The 24,105-nt window shown below is 37.1% G+C and overlaps 1 protein-coding gene across 1 annotated transcript in view; it reads left to right on the top strand.

Annotated features, from left to right (window-relative positions):
- Positions 1-24,105, top strand: part of eif2b3 (eukaryotic translation initiation factor 2B, subunit 3 gamma) — a 51,067-nt gene that overhangs the window by 9,099 nt on the left and 17,863 nt on the right. The window contains exons 3-5 of the mRNA XM_048163330.1: positions 1,922-2,079; positions 11,891-12,050; positions 12,337-12,448. Of these exons, the coding sequence (XP_048019287.1) occupies positions 1,922-2,079; positions 11,891-12,050; positions 12,337-12,448 (430 nt within the window). The remainder of the gene's footprint in view (positions 1-1,921; positions 2,080-11,890; positions 12,051-12,336; positions 12,449-24,105) is intronic.

Raw genomic sequence — 24,105 nt, 5'->3', positions numbered from 1 at the left:
CGATGAACAGTTTTAATTTAAGCTTTTATTCACATACAAACAATTCATCAACTCACACATCAGTTGTGGTAAACGAAAGCTCAAGCATGTTTTCTTGATGCGCGAGAACCAATGAGGTTCATTCTCATGTGTTACTCATCACGTTTATGCTTCCACAAGAACCAATGAGATTCATTCTTGTTGGTTAAAGCATGTACGGTTGAGCTTCTGTGTATATTTGCTGATCAGTGTTTATATGTGAATAAAAGCCTAAATTCAGTCTGCTGTTTCAAATAACGTGATCAAATCTCCAGAAAATTTGGACTAAACCACTCAATTCATTTGGATTAGTTTTATGATCTCTTTATGAACTTTTTGAAGCATCAACGTGGTAGTTGCGTAGACTGTCAATGGAGGAAAAGAAATCTCTCAGGTTTCATTAAAAATATCTTCATTTGTGTTCCGAAGATGAACGGGTGAACTAACCCTTTAAGTGTCATTCCTGATGCTCCATACTAATGGTTAAAAAATTAGTTTTAGGCCTAATGCCACATATATTTGAATTTATAGAATTTTATGCTAGAATACAAGAAAAAAAATGGAAATAAATCCAAACCACTAAACTTAGAACCCTCTGTTCACTTCATTGCTTTAGCACATTTGAGAACCAGTAGAGGAGGCATACCTTCTTGAGTATCTGTATTTAATGCCTTCATGATGATTAAATGTTTATTGTTCACACCTAGCTGTATTGACTAACCGTGCGATCCAGCTGCAATGGAGTTTGTGGGTATGGCCCTTTGCCTGCCTAGCAGTACAGTATGCACCTTTATGTGTGGCACAGTCTGTCCTGTTAACAGCCAGAGTGCAGCCAACAAGGCCCTGCAATTAGCTTTTACAAGTTTTAGCACAAACTATGGTAAGTAAGCTGCTTCGTTAGAAAATATTTATGCAGTAAAACAGGATTTTGGGACAAACTTCTTCCAGTTGGCCGAAAGTCTGTCTCACTGGGTATACGGTGAATAATTCACAAAGACTCGATTGAAGGTGTCTTGTCTAATATATTTTTTACAAGTCTGAGGTGTCACAGGTAAAATGTATGCTGTGTTCAACCAATGGTGTCATTGGAAAAAGATCTCCTCTATTTTCCCCATAAAATCCCACAGTGAAAACTTTTGTCATGTACGTAGTTTGTTTACAGTGTATTGTTTATAGTGAAGTAATTGTATTACTCACCGTGTCCTTATTATGTTATTGTCATTTTTCTAAACTGCGCTACACTCCTAGTGAAATGTTTTGTTCCACTGTATATGGCTGGAATTACAATAAACTTTCTCTAATCTGAAGTTTATAAATTACACTACTGTTCAAAAGTTTGGGTCAGTAAGATATAAAAAAAAAAAAAAAAAAGAAATGAACACATTGTTCAGCAAGGACGCGTGAAATTGATCAAAAGTGACAGTAAATGCATTCGTAATGTCTTCTGTTTCTTATAAATTATTCTTTTGAACCTTCTATTCATCAAAGAATCCTGAAAAAATTTAATGGCTTCCACAAAATGTATTTAAGAAATGTTTCTAAATCAGCATATTGGATTTCTTAAGGATCATGTGACACTGTAGAGTGGAGTAATGATGCTAAAAATTCAGCTTTGCCATCACTGGAATAAATTACACTTTAAAATATTTTAAAATAGAAAACAGTTCTTTGAAATTGTAATAATATTTCACAATATTAAGTTTGTTTTTTTTGTTTTTACCCTTGTATTTTTAATCGAATAAATGTAGCCTTGGTGAGCACTCGACATTTATTTTCAAAAACATTAAAGAAAACAAAAATCCTACTGGCCCTAATTTTTTGAATGGTAGTGTACATAAAACACGTTTTTATGCTCCTGATTTAATCCTTGATTCACCAAAGTGTTATCATTGTTCTTTTCCAGAGGTGATTATCATCACTACTAAAGAGGTTCAAAAGGCCCTGAGCACCGATCAGCGGCTGAAGACAGACGTGAAGATGAGGTTGGATGTGGTGTGTATTCAGGAGGAAGCTGACATGGGCACCGCAGACGCCCTTCGACACATCCAGCAAAAGATCAAGGTGCGTCAAGTGTCAATATCGTAAGATAACACTGAGGCATAACATTTCTTACATTGATAATTACATAGACTTTCCAAAAACAGGATACAAAAAAGGCCTGAATTAGGAAAAAGGAACAATAATTGGATTTTAAAGGAGTGGGAAGAGATAAACATTTATGTTTAAAACTAGCTACTTTTCATACTTGTTTATTCGTATGTGATAGATTATCTAAAATATCCAATCGTTATCACAGCTAAAATGATGGGATTCGTGCCTCTAATTCTTTAAACATGCTTCCACTAGTGATTGTGTTGTAGTGATAGTGTTGTCACACCAGACAGTAACATAAGTGCTACATTGTGTAATTTTGAAATTGAGAAGTACAAGCTGTGATTTTGCTTAGTAAGTGGATCAAAATCTTTTGTTTGTATTGGAACAACATTCCTCTCAAACTGACATAGTTTATAGTTAGGGTTGGGGTTAAGGATATGGATAGGTCTATCTAAAATTGGGAAATGATATGAAGCCCCTAACCCTAAGATCTGATTTGTTGTAAGAATAATCAACAAGGATGTTGTCTTTGCAAAATCATTGAGATTATGAGATTTTATTTTTTTCTTTCTGGAGAAACAACATTTAGGGCCAGATTTACTAACAACTTGCGCCAGAGCAAACCCTATTTTGGTGTTAAAAAAAACAACTGTCAGGATTTACTAAAGACATGCAGTGAAAAATTAGTGCTGAAAAGGGGTTAAATGAATCATCCAAGGCGATTTACTAAGCTTTGCGCTAGTCAATTTATTGGTATTTGTGCCATTATTTACCACCCAAATAAAACTTGCACTGCTCTATTGCGTTGGGCATTATGTAAATCATCAGATTGACAGAGGGGCGGCGCCAAAATCAAAAGTGCATTATGTGTGTTGAAGTTTTAGTCATCTACAGTAGCACTGTTTCAATAAATGTTTCACTTATCTACTGCATAGACAGCCCAGTAATATTAAAAACCCATATAACCAGCAGTGAAATTCCCCTTTTTCTCCATTGCCAATGTGAGGCATTTCTGGAAGATTGAGAGAACTTTTCTGGTTTGCATTTTGAAAGATTGTTCCACCACCATGGAACAGTGAGTGTGAATGCTCTGGAAAGCTATTGATTTGACATGTGAGGTGTGCTCATTGATGAAGGAGGGTCATAAAAGAGTTAGCAACACAATGATGTGATAAATTTTCATCACTGTAAATCATTGTGCTCGGAGTTAACCATAGCATGGTGACTAAATGGAAGAAACATAATTGCAGCATGAGCATGCACGTCCATGTAAGCATGAGCGTGTGCCCAGAAGCGTGTAAAAGCCTGGCAGGCATACACAGCCTCACCTGTCTCCCATGTGAGCTGGCCTGGGGTCAGTGGAATGATGTGAGGGGCAGATCCTGTGTTCCACAGGGGGATCTTGGATCCGTGCTGCCCCGCACTGATAGGTCCAACTCCACAGAGTGCCTCATTTCTCCTGCTGAAAGCCCAGCGGCCAGAGACCACTAACTTCACAAACACATGATGTCAGAACCCTTTCTCAACCCTTACTGACGTTCATGGGCCTGCTGGTCATGTGTGAGAGTTGTTGTGTAGATGGAATGGGGCGGTAAGTTGAATAACATCCTGGTGATTTTTTTTTTTTTTTTGGGGGGGGATTTGCTGTTCCTTGGGTGTGCTTTAATTTAGTGGTCATTTAAAACCAGAAATTTCCATTTAAACTCGGAAATAAACTACATTTTTGGATTTTGAATTTTTTTAGACAAAGAAGCATTTATAATAAAATGTAGAAGAAATATTTAGGCAGTTTATGTGACCATAGTTTTAACTTTCATTGTCACATTAAATTATTTAAACAGATACACTTCAGTTCAAAAGTTTTTCTAGATTTTGAATTAACTATATTCTATTTAATGTATTTAAATATTTTTAGTATTTTAATGTAACTTATTCCAGTGACGGCAAAGCTGAATTTTCAGCAGCTATTACTCCGGTCTTCAGTGTCACATGATCCTTCAGAAATCATTCTAATATGATGATTTGGTGCTCAAGAAACATTTCTTCATAATAGTTAAAAACTGCTGTGCTGCTTAATATTTTTGTGGATATCATGATACTTTTTTTCAGGGTTCAAAATGGAAATCTTTTGTGACATTTATAAATGTCTTTGTTGTCACGTTTGATCAATTCATTGCCTCCTTGCTGAATAAAAGTATTCATTTCTTTTTAAAAAAATCTTACTGACCCCAAACTTTGAAACGGTAGTGTTAGTATTTTTGGAATTTCATAAAAAAAGAAAGTTTTTTTTAAAATGTATTTATCAATTATTGGCTTTCTCAATGTGTCTCAATTTCATGATGTAATTTTGAGAGAAATATGAAAATAAACATTTCCTTGATCTGTACTTATAGCACAGTCTCATTAAATTTATAATTTAGATAAAAAATTACATCTGTCTAAATATGATTCATTCATACATAAATAAATGAAATATTAGTTTATTTAAAATTGTCCCCAAAATTTTCTCATTTGAACTGAAATGCCTTGAATGTGTTTTTTTTGACGGGCATTTTTTCCGGCACAAATACTTAATTTTATCTAAGAAATCCATTGCAACCTTAAAAAAGGTGTTTCTTTTATTATTTTTAAATTGTAAAATATGTAATGTCATTGTATGTTTTTCAGGACAACTTTCGACCAATTTGTCATGCTGATAATATGATTTGCAATGAAAGTAGGTGTATTAAATTAGAAAAATGCAAAATAAAAGTTTTGCACCCCACTATACACTCAAGTCACTTTGGATAGAAGCAGCTGCTTAAAGATTACTTTCTTTCTGAGCTCAAAATATTATGTCTATCAGATGCATTAGTGCATTTGTTCATTTGTATCATACCTTTGCACACTTATGAAAGTGTAAAATCTCTGAGAGTGGGATGTCTTAAACATGTGCAAACGCTCATCACAGGAGATTAACTCTCAATACATATCAATGCAGTGGAAAGGGAATGTTGAGGAGGATGGCTTGCTGGAGCACGCTAACGGCACAGATGCGTTTATATCTAATCCTAGAGAGAAATGAGAGATTAAAAGCATTGAGTTGCAGAGCCCTCCAGTGCACGAACAGCCCTACTACGTGTTGAGAGATGAGCGCTGGCAATAGGGGCCCTAAATCCCCGTTTATTGTACAGCGTAAACACATAGTCTACTCCCTTGCTTCAGCAAACAACGCGGACATAATGGAAGCATCTGACAGAGTGCCCAACTCTTAAAGCTCTCTTTCATTAGCCTGTGTTTGAGTTCATACTGATGCATTGAGTCAATGTTTGTACAGAAACTGAATAATCTTCGTGTTGTGTAGCGTTCTGCCGGCTTTTGTTAGTAATAAGGCTCCAAGTTCACTGGGATCAAGTCATTCCCGATCGACTTGTGTACTCATTTTTCCTGAAAAATGCATGCATACATCTTTGTTTGCACCAGGTGGTCTGGAAAAAGTAAATATGAATGGAATTACTTTATTTTTGGCTTTTCATGATGATGGCTTTATGTCTCAATTTCAGCATGTATTTTTGAGAGAAATATGGAAATGTACATTTCCTATGTACATGTTCTTGGTGTTGAACAGCACAAGTCTCATTAAATTAATCTGACAATATTTCATAGAGTTTTTTCACAGTATATAAAATTCATAATGTAAATGTGTATTGTACTCAAACACAGTCATGGCAGACAATTGTGAGATTAACAAGTGTCTGTAGTGGCAGATGAGTGTGAGCCGCGTTTCTCCTTCCTTCTTATTCCCTCTTATCCTGTCCTCCTCTCTCCACCCTCTTTTTCCCGTCTCTTCCTCTGCTCTCCTCTTGGGTGGTCTCACCTGGCTGGCCCAGGGGGCAGCCAAGCAGAACTGGAAGTGTCTGTGGGTGGCCTGACCTCCCTGTGCCTCTCCTCCAGTGCAGCGTAGAACCAAGGCCTACTGAAAGGCCCAGCGTCAGCAGCAGCGGCGCTCAGATGATCCAACAGCTGACGCCCACTCCAGACCTTCAGAGGCTCTGCAACTAAGACAGACCGCTGATCCAGCCTTCCTGCCTCCCTCCCCTCTTGGTAGCCAAGAGGGCACAGCCGTTGTCAGGCCTCAGGCATTTGGCCACTTGTCGAGTCCCCTCAAAAATAGAAACCCCGGCTATGAAATGTTAAGTGGTTAGAGCTGCAGCGAAGGATCGATTTACTTGGGTGGTTTACGATGGGTGGGCTGGCATTGGTCGCATTTTTTGCGTTTCATCCATGTACATTCCTGGTTGACTGTGAAGTCATGGTAAATGTTTGAATGTTTTGGCGATAGCCATTATGTGGTTGCTTTGACTTCAGTCCCAGAGTAAATAAAAGAAGCACAGAGCGGAGTACACATTTCCAGACGTCCCCTGCCCATTGGCTACTTCGAACCAAAGCAGTGACCAATCTTAAAGGGATAGTTTACACAAGATTAAAAAAAAAAAACCTCAGGTTGTTCCAAACTTGTATGTCTTTCATTTTCTGTTGGATTTCAAAAAGATATTTTGAAAAAATGTATCATTGTTATTTTTTGCAAACTGTGAAAGTCCAGTGTTTTTTGGACCCCAGTGACTTTCAATATATGATCAAAATATCTTCTGTAAAAGAACAAAAGTCATACAAGATTGAAAACATGAACATGAGTCATTTTGTTTTTGTGTGAACTACCCCTTTAATTCAGTGAATGGGAAAAGTGTGTGTTTAAAATGTGTGTACAATTTTTCCATTTTGTTCTACTTCTGGAATATGAGGGATGGATTTTGGCTTTTTAGGATCAACAAAATCTCACATTTGCCACCATTGATCTTTGTTTCTGTCAGACAGGTGGTTTGTTTCCTTTACTCAACACTTGCTGTCCTCCTTTCAACTTTTCCATGAAATGTGCACCCACAGAAAAGAGTCATTATTTACAAAATAAAACAGTAAGTCGTGACGGACCATTGGTTCTCAACCAGGGGACCAAATGTCCAAGGGGGCCTCAAGATGACATAAAATTATTAAAAACAACTTTTTATCAAACACAATTTATTTTTGTCTTTGTAGAACCATGATTCTTATGGTTTTGGTAAACCTGGTATATGAAGTATGCCAAGTTTAAAAGTGTGATTTCTAAACCTGTAAAATGTATGTTTAAAAAAAAAAAAAAAAAATCATATAACTCTATGGGCATTGTTTATAATGAATATACATTTTTCTTCCTCTAACTTAAAAAAATACTTATACTAAATCTGTAACCAGTAAACTATGAACTGGAAAATTATAGGGCCTTCGAATATTTTCGTGGACAATTGGGGGTCTTGTAGTCAAAGTGATGAGACATGGTTATTGTAGTAGTTAATCATAAAAAAATTGTGAAATAAATTAAACGTTAACTGAAATAAAAGTAAAATACTTAACCTTTAACTTGTTTTATTTCAGCTTGTTGCCAAGGCAACATTTCTCATTTTCATTTAACTAAAACTAAAATAAATATTTTTAAAACTAGATAAACGTTTAAAAAAACAAAAACAAATACACAACAAAATTACTTTTTAATTACTTTTAAAAGTAATTTTTGGCCCTCTGTTCAATAAAATACCTTACGCCATGACCACATCGCTTTTACACTTCAAATCCAGTTCTCAGCATCTCTGAAAAGCCAAGCCCATGTTGATTCTTGTTTTATTACGAGCTCTGTCACACTCTCTTTTTGCCAGCAGACTCTTCTCGGCTCTGCATTTTTTTTTTTTTATTAAACGGGTGATTCCCAGAGGTTCGACCCAGAGGTTTGGCTGCTCCATGTCAATCTGTCATGTTTAACCTACTGTGTTTGGTTGGATACTCATCAAGACGGGCATGTTGACATAATTTTTGTGTGAATTTGTCCATTCAAGCTCAAGACTTGAAAGGGAACTCGATATTTGCGCACTGTCTGAGACACGGCTTCCATGTGAAGTCGCATCTTGCCAATTTAAACATTCAAGCGCAAGGCTTAAATGAGTTTAGTTTAAACACTGTGTGCTGTGCTCACCTGTGCTTGCGCGCTATCAACCCCTGGGTGATGACTGCGTAAATGACTGCTCATATTACAGCACACAGCACTCGCATTGAACAAAGTTTAGGGGAAGCCAGAATGTGTATCCATCGACCGAAACATACATTAGCCTAACTCTGTCTGCCTGTTTTGCGCATTATTTTCAACAAACGATATTATAGATACGTATGCGGCGTCAGATTTGAGATGAACCGCTGTGCAAGTGCGTGCCGAACCGTGGGTGGAGAACGGTACGGTTTTTATTTATTTAAAAAAAAAAAAAAAAAAAATTCTGAGAACATTTATACCCCTAATATGTACTTATAATAGGCTTACCATAGTGAATTAGGGTAAGACACAAACATGCTTTAGAAAAAGAATTGATGTATTGACTTTTTTAAACAAAAAAGTTACAGTGTACCTTTAACGAAAATGAAAATGGAAAATATAAAAATAAAAAACAATCCAATGTATTAATAAAAACTATAATAATATCTCAATGATACTAAAATAACACAGGCGTGAGAACCACCGTGATAGACTTCGCTGAAAGGCACAGTCCCTCGGGTCTGATTACTTTAATTAAATGCCGGCAACAGTATTATGATATGCTCAATATAAATAATTAGAATAAACAATTCTTCTGCCAAGTAGTGTAGTTCATTATTCTAACTGTAGACAGTTTATGGTTGGCAAACGATGTAGTAATTTAAGTAGATGTGTGATCAGAGGTCTGCGTGTTTCGGCTGTTGTACAGCTGCTTTGAATGCTGCTTTGAATTGCTCATCAGATTTTTGAGTTTGAACTGTCTTTTATAATTCTAAATATATTATTAAATTAATTGCATTTAAATGATATGGACATTATTTGTGTATTTTTGTATGATTTTGAACAAAGAATGTCTTAAGTACTAATACATTTTACAATATTTGAAGTCTGAAGCGTCTCATAGATATGTAAACATTAGTGCGGAATGTGTGTGGCTCTGGCGTTGCTGTTGGTTTGTGAGAATTTATATGTGCATTAGCTTGAAGTCATTCTTGGTTTTCAGTGTTCAATGGTGAGGGATTGTTCTCCTTCCTCAGTAGCACAGTTAGCTCATTCTAAACAGACAGCGCTGTGCACCCTGTTATCTTTTGAGCATGTGTGCTCCTGTGGCTCCAGGGCCTTCTGCCCCAGGGCCAGAACTAGAGAACCGGAACTGTATCGGAGCAGAGCGTCACGGCAGGGCCTCTCCCTGGGCCTCCCCAATGAGGCATGCAGCTTTCCCTGAGCCAGGCACGCTGTAACGGGCTGTTCCCCACTCCCGCTTCCATGTTTATTTATCCACAGGCCTTAGATGGACAGACCAGATGGGAACCAGACAACTCAAACAGAAACAATGGCAAAGGAGAGCAGGATTTATCACTGGGTTCCCCTCCATGCCTGTGCTCACTCATACAAACTCTTACGCATGTGTGCACGCAAACTGTGACAGAGCACAGTGCTTATTCGAGAGATTGTGTCTCTCGTTTTCTCACATCATTTTCTCCTGACATATCATATTCTAAACTTTTCTTTTGTAGTTTTGACCATCGCCATGATTCTTTATACATGAAGTTGAACTTCTTAGTCTATGGAAGTGTCTGTTTGGTCTGAAGCATTGTAACAGTGTTTTGCATGGGCAAGCACCTCTTACATTTTCTTAAAATATGTGAAAACCTGATTGTTGTTTTAATGTACCAGCCAGTTTTAAGAGAACAACATAACAGTAAGTAGTCAATAGTATGTTGGGCTACAATAGTATACGTATTATAGCCTAACAACTTGAGGTAATATGTCTGATGTGCGAAATATTGACCTGGGCCATGGCAAGATAAACTTAACATGATGTTAATGTGCTGATGGCAGACTATTCAGATTAAACCGACCCAAACCGACTATAAAAATAACATTTACTGAGCTTAATTTGACCACACAGAACAAGCTGTGCTCCAGGATCACTGGCACTTTTTTGAATTCTTTGATTTCTGTTCTCTAGTGCCATGTATCTTCCATTTTACTAGAGCAGTTAAAGACCTTTAGAATTAGGCAGGTAGGTTTTGCTACTTTATTACTCGGATCCTACTTAAGTAGCAGGGAATACTACGTTACACTGGATACCTGCACCTCCAGGCTTTACGTCATATCTTATGGTGTTCCTCAAGGCTCAATTTTGGGTCCTCTGTTATTTAACCTATGCATGCTTCCTTTAGCTGGTGTAATTAATTACTACAATATTTTGTTTCACCAGTATGCAGATGACATGCAACTATCTTTTACTTGCACCAGATGCCCACAATTCAGTTTCCACCCTGCTGGACTGCATAGAGAGCATAAAATTGTGGAAGTCTCAGAACTTTCTACAGCTAAACAAAGATAAGACAGAGGTACTTGTTATCGGTAATGACGCATGGAGAACATCTATTGCTCCATATCTTGACTCTCTATCACTAAAATCCAGTAATCAGGTCAAGAACTTGGGGATCATGTTTGACAGTGACCTCAGTTTTAAAAAAACATATTAGCAATGTTTCTAAAACAGCATGTCATCGCCTCAGAAACATCTCCAAAGTACATGACATTCTCTCCCTTTCTGACAGTGATAAACTTGTTCATGCATTTGTTACATCTAGACTTGACAATTGCAATATCATTTTTGCTGGGTTACTAAAGAGCTCTATTAAACACTTATAAAGAGTTCAGAATGCAGCTGCACGAATGCTAACTTACTCTAAAATGAGAAATCACATTACTCCGATCCCTTCACTGACTGCCTGTATAAATCAGAATTTAATTCAAGATCCTCTTTAAATGTTTAAAATGTTTTTATGCTATTGCCCCAATATACCTTATATATATATACCTAAATAAACTCCTGCAAGATTGCTCCAAACATCCAATAGTAACTTGTTGGTTATACCAAAAACATGGCTAAAAATTGAGTCAGCCTTTAGTCATTTCGGTCCTCTCTTCCTGACAACCTACGAGCAATCGACTCACAATGCACTTTTAAAAAGTATCTCAAAACACATTTGTTCACTAGGGCCTTCCCTTGATTTATTTTATTTTTGTATTTCATGTTATTCTTATTTAAGTTGTGTGTATGTATGTTTTTCTTTTCTGTGAGTGCACACATGTATTTGTCTTCTGTAAAGCACCTTGTAAACACTATTTTTAAAAGGTGCCGTATAAATAAAGCTTTACTTAATTACTTACTGTACTTTTAAGACTCCTGTATGTAAATGGCCTCTGGTTTGATCGGCTAATCTCTGTGTACTGGCATTATTCATACTGCCGTTTAACAGTCATTCTATGTTTCTGAAGATTAAATTGCTATTGATATAAATGTTGGCGGTCATATGTCATGACGAGTAATGAATGGCTAGTTTGGGCAGAATGGACCTGTTGTTGGAGATTTATGTTCTGATCGAGTATGTCTGCATAGTATATTGAAATATTTGATGCTGTTTTTCAGTGTCTGTTGCGAATACTTGGGAAAAACTTGCCCACTGGCACGAAAGAACAAAATTTTTAAAAAGTATTTCAACCCAACTGGTGATTTCAAAACCTGAAAGTAATCTTTCTAATTATGTGTTGGAAACATATTGTCCTTCCAGTGGACATTATAATCAAATTGTGGGTGGAAAAGCTGGATTGTTCTGTCTTGATGGTGGTTTAAATAGGATTTGTCTTTTTTTTTTTTCTCTCCCACAGACAGACATCGTGGTGGTGAGCTGTGATTTGATAACAGATGTGGCCCTGCACGAGGTTGTGGACCTCTTTCGTGCGCACAACGCCACCCTTTCGATGCTCATGAGCAAAGTGCATGAATTCACAGAGACTGTCCCTGGCCAAAAGGGCAAGAAGAAAGGAGGTACTATCACTTACACAGATGTGATTGACAAGGAAATAGATGGTCTGGTTTTGAAAGAGTGCTGTTGTTGCACTGTTTCCAAACTACTATTTATTGACCATTTCACTTTTACTAATATGAACTGAAAAATGTATCCCAGTGTACTGTATACTTTTGCATTCCTAAAGGTCTTTCAGGTTGTTGACTGTCTGTCTGTCTTAAGCCAAAATACAGTTTGATTGTACTATATCTCACAGTAGTATTTTACAAGTTCACTATGACAGATTGAAATTGTGCCTTGTGGCAGGAGAACAGAGGGACTTTGTGGGTGTGGACGTCACAGGGAAACGGCTTCTGTTCATGGCCAATGAGGCAGACCTGGAAGAAGGCCTTGTTCTCCGGAAGTCAATCATGCGGAAGTAAGTGTCAACATCACTTCAGGGCTGCGCTTAAGTCCAATTTTTCATGCCTTTCCCTCGTTAACCGTCTTGTTTACTCAAATGCACATCATTGCTTATGTTGCCCACTACTGGCTGAACCCTTGCAATGGGTCTAAATGGAACGCCCTAAGCCCTTGATCACTTGCATTCCGCTATGGAGCTGATTTATTATTTACATTTTTCCCCCCTTATGAATTGTTTTATGCAACATTCTATAGGCCTGTGTGCATGCTTGGGCTGTTGGAGAAAAAATTAAAAAATTAAAATAATACAATTAACTACTAAGGTAGCTACAAGTATTATGCAGTTAAATGTCAATATAACTCCAATAATCATACATTAGATTGGTCTGTGGATCTGCCTGAACTGTACAGAATGAGTAGACCTGGGGCCTGTACCATGAAGCTGGATTAGCTGGCTAGCCAGGTAAGTTTCAGATTAGTTTGCGCCAATCCTGAGTTTTAGGTACCATGAAAGTAACTTGACTTTTAGCAGTGTTCATCACCATGGTAACTTAGGCTCCACGGCTAACCTGCTCCAGGGCAGGTTATGTTCTGGTTCAGAGATCAAACTGAAATTGGACCAATCAGATGTGAGCAAAGTGACACTGACACACCCAACGCAATAAAGTCACTCCCCCAGTTTCTCTTCCTCCAAATTAAAGGTCATTATGTAGTAAAAACAAATATTTAATGATGAAATTGTCTGGTTTTAATGATAATTACCTAGAATTATTTTATGATTTATATATGATTTGTATAATTATATGATCTATATTTTTATTAATCCATTACACAAGTTTAGTTTAACAGTTGTTGTTTAGCATTTAGTTTCAATGAATATTAATATATATATGTAATATAAATAAGCTGTAAATAAACTTTAAATATGACTACATGTGACCTTGTATGTTTAAGTCTCTATCGCTATATATTATCAACTATATAAACTAACTTCACAACTTTCACTTGCAATGATAGAGAAAGATCATTTCTTTTATTTGTCCTCTTTCACAGACAAGTATTTTCCATTAGTGTGAATGCATCTAAATTCTTCATTTTCAGCAAAAGAGTTTTGAATCGCGCTGGCTCTCTCGCGAGAAGTGAATCAGAGTTTATCTCTGCTGCAAGGCATGTGATTGGCTGTTCACCACTGATGTCATGGATTCATGTGCACGCGCTCCCCAAACTCAGGATCAAAGCCTGAGTTGACAGAGAAAGTTGATGATCAGCATCATGGTACCAACAAAGCCAGATTGGAGTGGTTTGGTTTTGTCAACTCGAAACTAATCCTATAACCCTGAGTTTGTTCATCTACCATCATGGTACAGGCCCCTGCTCCCTCTTTTAAAGGTGCCCTCGAATTAAAAATTGAATTTATCTTGGCATAGTTGAATAACAAGAGTTCAGTACATGGAGATGACATACAGTGAGTCTCAAACTCCATTGTTTCCTCCTTCTTATATAAATCTCATTTGTTTAAAAGACCTCCGAAGAATAGGCGAATCTCAACATAACACCGACTGTTACGTAACAGTCGGGATCATTAATATGTACGCCCCCAATATTTGCATATGCCAGCCCATGTTTCCAACATTATGAAAGGCATTAGACAAGGGCAGCCATGAACGTCTGGATGTGCACAGCTGAATCATCAGATTAGGTAAGCAAGCAAGAACAACAGCGAAAAATGGCAGATGGAGCAATAATAACTGACATGATCCATGATATCATGATATTTTTGGTAATATTTGTAAACTGTCTTCCTAAATGTTTTGTTAGCATGTTGCTAATGTACTGTTAAATGTGGTTAAAGTTACCATCGTTTCTTACTGTATTCACAGAGACAAGAGCCGTCGCTATTTTCATTTTAAACACTTGCAGTCTGTATAATTCATAAACAACTTCATTCTTTATAAATCTCTCCAACAGTGTAGCATTAGCCATTAGCCACGGAGCATAGCCTCAAATTCATTCAGAATCAAATGTAAACAATATTACAGTATACAATACTCACATAATCCGACGCATGCATGACGAACACTTTGTAAAGATCCATTTGAGGGTTATATTAGCTGTGTAAACTTTGTTTATGCACTGTTTAAGGCAAGCGCGAGCTCCGTGGGCGGGGGAGCGCCAGATTTAAAGGGGCTGCAGAGCATAAATCGGCTCATATTTAATGATACCCCAAAATAGGCAGTTAAAAAAAATTAATAAAAAAAAATCTATGAGGTATTTTGGGCTGAAACTTCAGACACATTCAGGGGACACCTTAGACTTATATTACATCTTGTAAAAAAACGTTCGATGGCACCTTTAAAGTTGAGGGTCTGTCCAAAAAAACTTCTCTCGCTCCCCTGCACTTGATGAAGTTGAACGTGCTTCAAAATGGCAATGGGGATTCCCCAGAGGGGAAAAGCTTAGGAAAGTTTGCGTGTGAATGTCTAAAAGCGTTAAATGCATCCTATTCCGCTCGCGGTATACCTCATAAACAGAACAATTTGAGATATTGAGAAATGGTCATTAATGTACAATACTTTGGATTTTTTGTGTGGGGGAAATGCGTTGGGGCATTTTGTTGTCTTGTTGTGTGTAGTTTTCACACTGAAAATGGACTTGGTCCGTCTAAGTACAGTTTAAAGCTCGTACCCTCAGAGAGGTGCCGCTTCCTCAAGCGGCCTCACCGGGTGATGACCTGCTGTTTTTGCTGCTGGCTAGTTAAACTGTGGCCTCCTCCACACTGGCCTTAAGTGCTGCCTGTCAACCCTGCCTTAGCAGGCGGCAACCTTTCTTAACTGTTGACCCAATCCTTCTTTCCTTCCCAACTCAATCTGTCCTGTCTTTCTTTCGCGTTTTCTCTTTTCTTTGGATTTTCTCCCTTGGAGGTTTTAGAGCTATGTGTATTATTTCCCAGAACTATGGAAAATATTAGACTTTATTTTATTTTTACTAGACATCTATCTAATGAGTATTTAATGTATGAGTATTTAATTTAATTTTCTCATCTGTGGATGTTTTATTCATGTTTAGGTGCAGATATATTCTCATATTTTAAAATAGCATAATTTAATAGCTTGCTTTTACTAATGATCCATAATACACTGCTGACTAGATCACATGACTGCATATATGTACGCTACTATTCAAAATATTTTTAAAATGTTTTTGAAAAGTCTTTTATACTCACCAAAGCTGCATTTATTTGATGAAAAATACAGTAAATACAATAATATTGTGAAATATTTAATTTAATTTAATTTCAATTTTATTATTATTTTTTTTTAAATAGAATTGATTACTGTGATGGTAAAGCTGAATTTTCAGCAGCATTATTCCATTCTTCAGTGTCACATGGTCCTTCAGAAATCATTCTAATCAGCTTATTTGGTGCTCAAGGAACATGTCTTATTTTCAGTGTTAAACAGTTGTGCTGCTTCATATTTTTGCAAAAAACAATAAATTTTTTCAGGATTTATTTAAAATAGAACATTTTTTCTTTTGTTACTTTACTATCACTTTTGATCAGATGAATAAAATTCATTAGGGTGTATTAGGGTGTCCACAGTTGTTCAGTTTTCTTTTTTTCTTTTTTTTTTTTGGTCCGGACCAAAAAAGAAAACAGAACATTTAGTCCTGGTTTGCTTAGCATTCACACTGTCATTTTTAAGACCGAACCTAAAGATAAAAAACTTACCGAACATCAAAAACAATGCAGTGTGCTGGGCTAAATGTGCTTGTTATATGTGCGTACTTGTGATGCCATTTTGACCAGCTGAGAACTCGTGAAAAGTTTATCAAATGTGTAAAGGAGTCAAAACAGCACCAGGAAGTCCTCTGTTGCACAAAAACGAAGATCGGCTACAAGGAGACGTGTTTCTGACACGTGTACCAAACTGTAATATGCAACCTTGCTCATATGACGAGAAAAAACGGGTATGCTTCAACATTCTGTCCTTTTTAAGGTCACATCTGGTGACATCACATTCTGTTTTTGGTTAGTTTAGATGTCTTTGGTCCTTGTTGCGTTCATATTTCTGTCGAACCGCACCAGAGTTTGTTTTGTTTGGTGCGTACCAGGGTTTGGGTGGCAGCATTCACACTTAATAAAATGAACCACACTAACACAGTTCGTTTTAATCTAACCAAAACTGCCAAGTGTGAACGCCCTTAAAAGAATAAAAGTATTAATAAAAGTATTTTCCATCCTTTATTAATGTATTCTGCATTTAAATATGTTGACTTATCTGACTAAAGTGTATAGGTTTTAAAGAGATTAATTAAGTAATATTTGGCTGGTCATATGATTTCAATATGGAAGCCACCATGAGGGGGACCATTGATAATAAAATAAAATGGCTCTTTTTATGCCACTGATATGACTGGAGACTTGTTTTAGTTATAACTGCCCTAGTTATGCCCCCATCTTTCCTCCCAGCCTTTTAAATGTTTTAATGTTATCTGACGCTGTCATTTCCTGATGTTGGCAAGACTCCTCAGATTGTCAGCACCTTGCGTGGGGCCTGTACTTTGGGTTCTGGAGGCCAAACGCCCTGCTTTTCCTGGTTGTGGGGGTGATCATTGGTCTGGGAGTAGGAGAGCTGTGATAGGGCTCTGTATGCGGCTGTGTTGGGAGCTCATAAATAATTTGGGGAGTCGTTGCCACTGTAAATCCTGTGCAGTAATAGTAGGGTTGCAGCAGCTGTTAGCGTGTTGTCCAATGAGTGGGATACTGAACACACACTACCTAATCTGACATTAAGTAATGTATTGCACCAGTCAAATACACTTATATTCATATTGAGTCAAATCTTACCCCAAAATCAAAAGAAAGAAACAAGAAATTATATTTTATTTACAATAAAGCTATAAGCTTTTTTTAACCCTTACCTGTAGTACAGTGAAAAAAAAACTAATCTAATAAAAAATAACCATTGGCAATTACAAAAAAAAAAGTGCATAGTTGTTTGTCAGAATTCCAAAAGGAATGTCCTAAAAAGCTTTTAGCAAAAATATAATTTTCTTTCATTTTGATGTAGGGCTTGGAATATGACCTGGCCATTTCTTTTTGGCCCACTCTCAAGGACACAGGATTTCTCAGTGTGGTTTAAGAGATGTCTGCTAATGTTTAACATTACTTCAGATACTTTTGTCTTTGTCTGTGTTGTCTCAGAGCCTTGCCATTGTCTGCATGTGTGTTTATACAGGCACGGAGAAGCCTATATGTACAGTCCACATGTGTTAAGCCAGTCCTTTTTATTTATAAGACCTGTAAAAACACTGTCTTCTCTGTATCATTATGTCTTAAAGGGATAGTTCACCCAAAATTTAAATGACTCGTTCCAAACCTGTATGACTTTTTGTGTGTGTGTGTGTGTGTGTGTGTGTGTGTGTGTGTGTGTGTGTGTGTGTGTGTGTGTGTGTGTGTGTGTGTGTGTGTGTGTGTGTGTGTGTGTGTGTGTGTGTATATTTTTTGTCTATTTGTCTATTTATCAGTCAGTGGGGTCCCTGTGTTCTTCGAAATATCTTTTTTTGTTTTTCCACAGAGGAAAGTAAGTCACATTTCATGTTTGAACAGTATGCGGGTGAGTAAATTATGACAGAATTTTTTATCTTGGGGTGAACTATCCCTTTAAAAAAATGTTTGCTTCAACATTATTGGAAGTATCTCAGAAATCTGGTTGTATATGTGATGGTGACCAGGGTTGGAGTGATTATACTGGAGCTGGTGCAATCTGTTGGATGGCCATCCTAAGTTAGAAACAGAGAAGCAAAAAAAAAAAGAGTTAGCATAGCTGCTGTTAATAGCATTTTAGGCAAAAGATGATCATGTGATGATTGTACCATTTGATCAGATATATTTGTAGTAAGTTTGAGAAGCATCATGTGAATGCTTGGCTAAAGGAGTTAGACCGTTTATGGTTTTATAGGTAAGAAGCAGTATTTTATAATCGGTATGGATCTTAACATGTAACTGGTTGTTTAAATGCTTAAGCCTAATGTTGTACTAATGCACTTTTTAGAAACTGTTCCTGTAAACTTTACATACCATATATGCTGGCTTACTAGCTAATATTACAATCCAGTCAGATTTCTTAATGACTAATTTATTTAAAAAAAAAAAAAAAAAAAAAAAAAAATTTTTGTACCGTTATAGGCCTGGTTTCATAGACAGGGCTTAGATTAAGCAAGGCGTAGGCCTTATTTAAATAAGGACATTTAGGGTGTGTTTACACTTGTCACGTTTGGTTCAATTAAAACGAACCCTGGTGCGATTGCTCTGTTAGTGCGGTTCATTTGAACGTGTGAACGCTGCCATCTGAAACCTGGTGCGCACCAAACAAGTGGACCGAAACCGCTGAAAAGATGGGTCTCGGTCCGCTTCCAAATGAACTCTGGTGCGGTTCGAATGATATATGAAGAGACATGTAAACGAACCAAAAACAGGAAGATGAGACCCTAAAAAGGACAGAATCCTCACGCATATCGGTTTTTCTTGTCATAGTCGTGAGTTTGCCCATCACAGGCATCAGACGTGCGTCTCCACGCAGCAGATCGTTTGTATGTGTGACGGAGGGATTTCCGCCGCTGTTTTGACACATTTAATAAGCTCTTCAGGAGTTCCCAGCTGGCCAAAATACCGTCATATGCAGTCTACTCCCACACAACAAGCGCATTTATCTCAGCACACAGCATTGTTTTGGATCTTCAGTAAGTTCCTTCTCAAAATAGGCAATACATCATAAAATCCGACCAATCAGGTTGTGAACGTATTCTTATGCCTTTAGGTTCAGTATCTTTTGGTTCGGTGATAAAATTGCCAATCTGAATGCTAATTAGACCAGGACTAAATGTTTTTTTTTTTGGTTCGGACCAAATGAACCGAACTACAAGTGTGAATGCACCCTTAAGTAGCTTTTCTAAATGTGTCTTAGAATAAAACATTACTGGTGTGTGTCTTGAGACAAAACAGTGCCACTGACATAGTTTAAAAGTGCCCAAGAATGCTTTTTCACAAGATGTAATATAAGTCTAAGGTGACCCCTGAATGTGTCTGTGAAGTTTCAGCTCAAAATACCCCCCATAGATTTTTTTTAAATTAATTTTTTTAACTGCCTATTTTGGGGCATCATTAACTATGCACTGATTTTTTTCAGCGCGCCGCCCCTTTAATTTGCGTGCTCCCTGCCACACGAGCTCTCGATTATATTACAACACGTTTACAAAGTTCACACAGCTAATATAACCCTCAAATGGGTCTTTACAAGATGTTCGTCATGCATGCTTTATGCATGCTTTGAATTATGTGAGTAAAGTATTTATTTTGATGTTTATATTTGATTCTCTATGAGTTTGAGGCTGTGCTCCGTGGCTAACGGCTAATGCTACACTTTTGGAGAGATTTATAAAGAATGAAGTTGTGTTTATGAATTATACAGACTGCAAGTGTTTAAAAATGAAAATAGCGACAGCTAAGAAACGATGGTAACTTTAACCTCATTTAACAGTACATTAGCAACATGCTAACGAAACATTTAGATAGACAATTTACAAATATCACTAAAAATATCATGCTATCATGGATCATGTCAGTTATTATTGCTCCATCTGCCATTTTTGCTGTTGTTCTTGTTTGCTTACCTAGTCTGTTGATTCACCTGTGCAGATCCAGACGTTACTGGCTGCCCTTGTCTAATGCCTTTCATAATGTTGGAAACGTGGGCTGGCATATGCAAATATTGGGGCGTACACCCCCACTGTTACGTAACAGTCGGTGTTATGTTGAGATCCGCGTGTTTTCCGGAAGTCTTCTAAACAAATGAGATTTACATAAGAAAGAGAAAGCAATGGAGTTTGAAACTCAATGTATGTCTTTTCCATGTACTGAACTCTTGTTATTCAACTATGCCAAGGTAAATTCAAAATTTGAATCTAGGGCACCTTTAAGATATGTCTGTGCAAGTTGTGATGTAAGTTATGCACTGAGGACCAGTTAAAGCACTCTTTCGTTACTTAAATGGCTCAAATTAAACTTATGAATATAAGTCTCTTTGAAGTTCAAGACAATTTGGGTCATGTTCTTTTCTCAGTGTGATTTGCTCTGTGGCCTCTGTCATTTTTAAAAGCATCCTATCTTGCGAACATGTTGTTCACTTCTGTAAGTTACGTTACAGACAGAAGTTATCATGCCACAGCGCACACTTTCACATAATCCACAATTAAAATGCCAAAATTAACCGGTCAAATAGAATATTTACACACCACAAACAATCTTCATGTTCTTTGTTCGACTGTTGACCACTAGGTATGTAGTAAAGAATATCTGTGTTAGACCAAACAGGTCCTGTTCTGGTCGGAATATCCTATCTATGAGTGTTATGAGAGCGAGAGCCAGAGCCAGAAAGCATGTGTCTCATGCCAAATGCAAGAGAGTTGTCAACTCTGCGATGGCCGACAGATATTTAGCATTGGATTATCATAAGAGGCAGTAACAATGTTAAAGTACATCTTGGTGGTGGTCCTTTTGTGTTTCTAGGGTTGAGGAAATCATTTTGGAGATCGGTTTCTCCCTCTTTATTTGTGGTCTAGAAGTAGAACACAGCAAAACAGTTACACATGTGACATTAGTTGACACTGGAATTGATTTTACAGATTCAAATCTCATACATCTTGCTTAATTTTCCACCTCATATTGTTGACAGGTGAGGTCTCATTCTCTGTGGGATAGTTGCAGTGTTGTTTAGTATTATTTAATTTATTTATTGATTAACTTTAGTAATTTAGTACTTTAGAATTTATTTCAGTTAGTATTCAAGGCAACATTTCTTATTTTTAAAGGGTTAGTTCACCCAAAAATGAAAATTCTGTCATTAATGACTCACCCTCATGCCGTTCCAAACCCGTAAGACTTTCGTTCATCTTCGAAACACAAATGAAGATCTTTTTGAAATCTGGGAGCTTTCTGTCCCTCCATAGACAGCTACGCAAAAGGGCTTTTGCACCAGAGGAACCATTTCATAGTTCCTAGAACTATTGGCTGAAGTACCAGGATTTTGCTGTGTTTGCTCCGCAGGAACTAGGAATGATTTTAGTTCTAGGAACTCCTTTTGGGGGAACTAAATGAGCTCCTACTTCTGAGTCGGGTCTAAACCAGCACTATAGGAACTACCAGTGGCGAAAGTGTATGTTGATTGGCCAAACGCATGTGAAATACAGGCACCCGTCATTTTTAAAAAAAGTTGTGTAGACACACAGTTATATCCCATATATTTACTCCACAAACTAACTCTACGAACATGGAAAACATTGATAGATGGACCTCTCGAGTTAGGAGAAAATCCATCGCGACTTTGAGAGGACCAAGCGAAACGTGAATTATATTTCTGCTCAGCTAGTGACATTGGACATCAACCACACTGTAAACACTAATACTTTTTCTTTCCTTGTGATAACAGTTCTAACTAATAACATATTAGACAGGCTGTTAAACAAATTATAAACTAATGAGTGTGAGCGCTGTGTGCTTTGGCATTCTCAGCGCCGTCACAATAAAGGTCCAGCATGCCATCAAAATAAAAGTCACAATAACAAGCGCAGCTTACGACACTTCATAGTTCCTACTGGCGGTGCGAATGCAACCAGGAAAACAGCCCTAGGGGAATTCAAAAGCTTCAAAAAGCTTGTAAAGAGATCATAAAACTAATCAATATGAATTGATGAATATCAATATGAATTTTCTAAAGAAACTTGATTGCTTTATATGATGAACAGATTTAATTTAGGTTTTTATTCACACATAAACGGAGGCTCAACCAAACCTGAATGACACGCGAGAACAAACCTCTCGCGGAAGCTCAAACATACTGCATAACACAGGATAATGAACCTCATTGGTTCTTGCTGAAGCTCAAACATGCTGCGTAATGCACAAGAATGAACCTAATTGGTTCTCACATGTCAAGAAATCATGTTTGAGCATCTGTTTACCACAACTGATGTGTGAGTTGATGAATATTTATTTGTGAATAAAAGCCTAAATTAAATCTGTTCATCATATAAAGCGATCATTCCTCTTCACCATTAGTTCACCATTTTCTTGCAATAACTTGCTGTAGCCCAAATGTTAGAAATCTAGAAAGAATAGATGGACAGGAAACATGTATGTATTTTAGTCTGACCGCCAAAGAAGCGGTAAACTTCCTCAGACAGCTCACTGAAAAGGCATGTTAACATTGCTCTTGATTTGCTTTGTTAAAGCTGCGAGTGTTTAATAGTGTTTAACATTGTTCGCAATCCAGCTCTCCCTCCTAAACACACTGCTCAAACATTACACTCTCCAGACCGGGTGAGGATGTTTGAGAGGAAGGTGTGTGCCATATGTCCTGTGCTAAGATTTACCAACCCATCAAATCCAGAGTCAGCTGTTGTCTTTCTCATCCAATGTCAGTCTGGTACTTATTTAACATGCCGATTCAGACAAACGACCGCAGAACAAAGGCCTCGTGTCTTGCGGGGCATCCGGGCTCAAAGAGGTCTGGATAAATTTGCTTGGACTCCATCGACGGCGCACTGTGTAACGTATGACCTCATTGTGCTGTAACGCGGATCTTTGTGCTGGGCTTTATAGTAGTAAGCCATTAAAAATAATAGTGTGAGTCACTCACAACCCTGAAGGCTTTCCCAGATTTTTGTCATCCTTGTCAGCTTGAGGATGAAGCAGACAGTTTTAACTCAGTAGCGCATTACGCTATAAGACATTTCATGACAATTGCTTCAAGATTACCATTATTCAAGCAATATTTTTTTGCTTTTTTGTTTGTCTATTTATTAGTCACACAGTAAGAAAAGTGGGGGAAACTGGTTTGCAGAATGTTGCGAGCTGGATTCAAACCTGTGGCACCCACACAAGCTTTTTTTCCTTCCCCAGAAGAGTCAAAACAATCCCATTGACCAGTGGTTCTCAAATTTGTAGAACACAATATTCGAAGCTTCCCCTTCATATATGCCAAAATATTTCTGCTGCAATTAAAAAAATATATTTTTTTAACTTCATATACTGAATTAATTCATGTGGTTAATTTAATATATTAAATAAATGAGCCGTGATTAATTTTTTTGTACTGTTATGTACTGTATTTCAGAACAGTAGTTATTGTGGGAAATTTAAAAAGAGATGTGATTTCACTTTACATCTTCATTTTATGTATTCTTTTTTTATCATTTTAATTTAATTAGAGTTGGATATTTTTTAATTTAATAATAATTAGTTCATTCATTTATTTAAATTCTTTACAATTATCCAGATGCCCCCTAGTGTGCCCCGGCCCCTGGTTGAGAACCGCTGCCATAGAATTGCATTGAAGGAGGGACTATATCTTGGGTTCTGTATATCATGAAGACATTGCAGCGTGCTTAAAAGGATAGTTCACCCAAAAATGAAAATTATCTCATAATTTACTCACCCTTAAGCCATCCTAGGTGTACAGTCAAACCAAAATTAATTCAGACACCTTGAACATTTCATTTATTAATACAGTTTATTCACTATACTTTAAAAAAAAATGGTAATACAATTGAGTTAAACTGTGTCAGAAAAAAATTATCTTAATTATGTCAGATAACACTTAAGCAAAACATGGT

This window comes from Megalobrama amblycephala, linkage group LG17 (assembly GCF_018812025.1).
Source record: "Megalobrama amblycephala isolate DHTTF-2021 linkage group LG17, ASM1881202v1, whole genome shotgun sequence".
Taxonomy (NCBI): domain Eukaryota; kingdom Metazoa; phylum Chordata; class Actinopteri; order Cypriniformes; family Xenocyprididae; genus Megalobrama; species Megalobrama amblycephala.
The sequence above is the reverse complement of the archived record's forward strand: the minus strand, read 5'-3'. Positions and strand labels throughout refer to the sequence as shown.